The 4,861-nt window shown below is 41.3% G+C and overlaps 1 protein-coding gene across 1 annotated transcript in view; it reads right to left on the bottom strand.

The window, feature by feature from the left end:
* Nucleotides 1-4,749, bottom strand: part of LIN7C (lin-7 homolog C, crumbs cell polarity complex component) — a 12,075-nt gene extending 7,326 nt beyond the window's left edge. Inside the window, exon 1 of the mRNA XM_009288919.1 lies at nucleotides 4,668-4,749. Coding sequence (XP_009287194.1) covers nucleotides 4,668-4,749 — 82 coding nt within the window. The remainder of the gene's footprint in view (nucleotides 1-4,667) is intronic.
* Between the last annotated feature and the right edge of the window lie 112 nt (nucleotides 4,750-4,861).

The raw sequence follows: 4,861 nt of genomic DNA, 5'->3' as shown, positions 1-4,861 counted from the left end.
GCCACGAAGATGATCAGGGGGATGGAACACCTCTCCTATGAAGACAGGCTGAGAGAGTTGGGGTTGTTCAGCCTGGAGAAGAGAAGGCTTCGGGGAGACCTTCTTGCAGCCTGTCAGTACTTAAGGGGGGCTTCTAAAAAAGATGGCGGCAGACTTTTTAGCAGGGCCTGTTGTGACAGGACAAGGGGAATGGCTTTAAACTAAAGGGGGGTAGATTTAGACTAGATATAAGGAAAAACATTTTAATGCTGAGGGTGGTGAAACACTGGAACAGATTGCTCACAGGGGCAGTGGATGCCCCATCCCTGGAAACATTCCAGGTCAGGTTGGACGGGGCTCTGAGCAACCTGATCTGGTTGAAGATGTCCCTGCCCACGGCAGGGGGGTTGGACTAGATGACCTTTAGAGGTCCCTTCCAACCCGAAGTATTCTATGATTCTGAATCACGGAAGTCCTTGAAGAGAAGAAGAATGGTCTCTCAGAAAAGCAGACAGAAAGGATTACCTTCGTTATCACAAAGGCAAAGCAGCAGTGATTAATCTACTATACAAATAAGACACAGATTATTTTAGAAAAGGATGAAGTCCTTTTATCCCAAGCACATTACTTTGTTTTTTCAGTAATTAACCTTTAGGCAATCATTTTTCATGTGACTGTATGTCTACTCAATGGCATCATGGCAGCACAGAAGATGTGCAAGAGCCACGAACTTCTAAAGGCCAAGTGTAAGAAGAGAGAATTTACGTAACGATGAAAAAACAGTGGGATGTATGTTCTGAAATTAAAGTGAAGGGCACTGGCAAGAGACTACCCACAGTTATGTTCTGTGCACTTTCGTAAACTATCAGTCAGACACATCTTACCGACTACGACACTGAGATCAAGTGGCGCAGTCAATTAAACAAGGTACAACTTAACCTCACAGACTGATCATCCACTAGCACAGTTAAAGCTGTGTCTGAATCACAGACTGGAAACAAACCCTTCATGGAAGAACATCCAAGTATTATCATTACAGCCACAAGACACACATTATTTCAGATGAGAGTTAAGGTTTCTACGTGCCATGAGAACTTGGCATTTTTTGGCAAGCATTTTCAAGCTTTACAAGCATCAGACATCTAAAGCAAAGAAATAGCAAAACCTAAACTTTAGCTATTATTAATCCCAAGTCTACAGAGAACTCATTTCACACAGGCATGAGTATTTGCTATTTGTACAACAATTACAAAAGGAAAAAATGTTTCTAAAGCTTTTAATTTCCTAACAAACATTTGTATTTCATTTAATATACAAAATATTTGATGAAATTGAAGAGGTTCTAGATGTGACTGTTTATTAGTCTTTCAATCTTTTTATGATGCAAAATCATCAACATCCTTAGTAATCTTTGTGTTCAGCAACAGCAGTACAAATTATCTTAATTTCATGAAGTCTTGCACTGAACAGCTTGAAGTAGAATGATCAACAAATGGCAATAGCAGCACTTCCAATCCTGCAACACTCCATATATTCATGAAAAGTCTAGTAAGTATGTAAATTACAATACAGCTATCATTTAAATACTTGCAGATGTTTGCAGACAAATGACTGTTTCATGCACATAAAGAGTACGGTTCTATGCAGCCATTCTCGAGTCTGTGGTCCATGAACCATGTTAAGCTGTAAGGTACATGAACTTGTTATCTAACAGTTTGATTAGTATACTGCAAGAAATTTTAAAGGGTGACAGCAATCGACTGATCCAAAGAGTAGCTGCAGAAATCAAGACTCCAGAACTCCATTTGCTAATTTCTCCTCTTTTTTGACCTCCATGTTTCATCAATAAACTAGATATATTTCCTACCTGCATCTCCTAATAAGCCAAAATGTTCAACTACATAGCATTGTATACCCTAAGGTAAAATTGGCTAGTTTGGGAACCAGCTGTCTCTTTCATAAAGCGTAGACTAAGAGCACAGAATCAGCTTGTCAAAATTGTATACCCTAAGGTAAAATTGGCTAGTTTGGGAACCAGCTGTCTCTTTCATAAAGCTTGATGACACTTGTCAAAAAGTGTCTGGGATACACTGAACTGGATTCCTTTTAGATGAAGCTAAAGCAGAAGATGCACTTTAATAAAAAAGGGCTTTCAGATCAGAGGACTAAGCTGCTGCTGTAAAGTAAAAACCCAAAGGAGACAAACACAGCATGAAAGCTGGGTCCTCAGCACTCTACAGATGTCCTTTTACCACACTGCACCTCTTGATTAGGTAGATATAGGCAATGGATCCCATTACCAGGACACTTTTTCCCCCAGCTGTTTTGTTTTACCCTGTTTACAGGACCCCATTATACCAGTCTGAAAGTGAAATGAGTGTAACCTTTTCATACTGAACTGCATTAGGCACTATTAGTCAAAAGCCGAAGATTCAATCTCTCCCAGCAACACTGCTCTGGAAAGGAACTAGTTTGGCTGGGAACAGGTGGCAAAACACACCTTCTTGCAACTGTGCCTGGAGAAGGAAAGATTGTTGACTACTCTGCTGATGTAGTTTACTTCCTCCTAAACCACTGCTCGGGGTATGATCAGCTGAAAGCTGTCTTCCTTGCAATATTAACACTATAGTTCGGCCAACTGTTCGGAACCAGAGACTGAAATGAACACTACATAATTGTTTCCATGATGGATTTCAACAAGGAATGATGTAGAAATAACTCCAGAGGTAGGTGATTAAAAAACCCATAAAACTCATTGTAGGATGGAATCCAGACATAATTAAAAATTTTATTTTCTTTTAACCTTTTCGTCCTGTTTGAATCAGTTGCCTGTTCTTCACAAATCATTTTTTGTGATCACAGGATACGAGATTGAAGTTCTGAAAAAAAGATACATTTAAACTAAAAGAATGTGGGGAAAAAAGCCAGCAAGATGCCACCACTCCAAGCATATGTGTGAACAAAACACAGAAAGAGGAAAAATGCAGCGTCCTCATAGATACTCCTGATTAACCACCTCCGCTGCTTATGTTCAAATAGTCTGGATTCCTAAGGTGTACGTAGAGTTATCACACATCACCACCAAACCATAAGAATAACTCTGAAATGTTAAATGTTTTTTCACCCCTGCACTCCAGTGAATTTGGGTGGTGGTGTTTGCAATACAGTTTAGAGGAGAGAACAGACGGGGAGGATTTTCAATTGCCCTGATGGTAAGCATATGGTAACCATTTTAAATCAGCTAATTTTCTACACTATTCTCTCTTTTCTTATGCTATATGCCAACAACATTAGTGATGTTCACTTTCAAGCTGATGATGATTCATCATCAGGTTATCTGCAGTCAACCCCATACAATTAACAGAGGTTATTTATTTCTGTAAATAAAGCTCTTGCTTTTGTAGGCCCATTATACTGTGCCCCTTTTTTCTTCTTTTCTTAAGAAGACCTATATGCCAGAATACTAAATAGCTCCTTTGTTCCACTGATCCCTAAGTAACTCTGCAGATTTGTTTGTTTTCACATAGAGCATAGTGGCAGGGTAATGAGGTGGAGGAGGATGCTGCCTGAGGTTTAACTCAGCAGACCTACTAAGAGCAACTAATCCACTACCAAAGCAGCTGCCCTAATTGAAAAGCTTTAGAGTAGGGAGGGTAGACGAACTGCGGAGAGGGAAGCAAAGTTCTTAGGCAAGTCACTATTTACAGGCCTTCTCTCACACGTTACAAGCACTTCACTTACGGAATGGGAAGGAGGGTTAGGCAAATAGAAAAAACAAATTCTGTGGTAGGTAACACGTGATAGTACCAAACAAGTGGTATAAAGTAGGTATACACAGTGTGTTATACATCTACAAAAAAGCATCTAGCACCGTGAGCAAAGGTGATGGTTCCAATGCGAATGGCAGTGGAAAAACAGTCAGTTCATCCAATCACCTACAGTCCACTTAATTGCCTTCCTTTTCAAGGACAGGATTTCCTCATTCTCAGTATTCTTTTCCCATTTAAATTCCAGTTTCCCCTCCCTATTTTCCTAAAAACACACTAATAAACCAATCATATATATTGTTATACAAGCATGTGTTTACTGAGCTACTGTGGACCTTGCACAGTTCTGAAGAACCACCCTGAAAGGAAGTTTATCATTGTTTCTTAAAAGCCCTGGATAAAAGACACAAACGTACTACAGAAAAAATACACACTAGGTTTTGCATTTTATGTGTTTCCCTACTAATTCTAGTTATGCACTACACAGTATTAACAATACAAATTAAGACTATAAACTGGAAAATCGGGATGAAAACATAAATGTGAGAGAGTAATAGAGTTGAGCAGAACCACGAACAAGTGTAGAGGGACTCCTGCATGTGTCTGTTGTCTTCTGTAAAAACAAGTAAATTATTATTGCTAAGACACCACCTAACATATTGAACTTAAAGCTAAGAATTTAGCTGTGTTTTCCCAGGAAACAGAAACAAGGAGTTAGCACGTTGAGTTAAGAGCTGGCAGAAGTGTTGACACTACAGACATCTACAGAAGGTCTGGGGCGAGCGCACCCATGGAAACCCAGCCACAAACTGAAACGCGAGGAAAATCTTCGGGGGCTGTATAAAGAAAAGCCGAAGAAGCAAGTCCCACCAACACACTAAAAGAACCAGGAGTGAAGGGAAACATTTGCAAAGCAGCTACCGCACGGCTGCTCTCCGGCTGTCTCCGGGAGAGAGGCGTCGCTCGGTGCCCTGCGGCGGGCCGGAGAGGGCAGTACCGCCATCGCTGCCCGCTCTCGCCTCCTCCGCGGCCGCGGCACGGCACGGCGGTGCGCCGCTCCCCGAGGCCTCAGGCCGGGGGGGGGGGGGGGATTGGGACGGAGGAAGGGGAAGCAC

The sequence above is a fragment of the Aptenodytes forsteri genome, unplaced genomic scaffold (assembly GCF_000699145.1).
Source record: "Aptenodytes forsteri isolate BGI_AS27 unplaced genomic scaffold, ASM69914v1 Scaffold8, whole genome shotgun sequence".
Taxonomy (NCBI): Eukaryota; Metazoa; Chordata; class Aves; order Sphenisciformes; family Spheniscidae; genus Aptenodytes; species Aptenodytes forsteri.
Note: the sequence above shows the minus strand (reverse complement) of the source record. Positions and strands in the feature narration are given on the sequence as shown.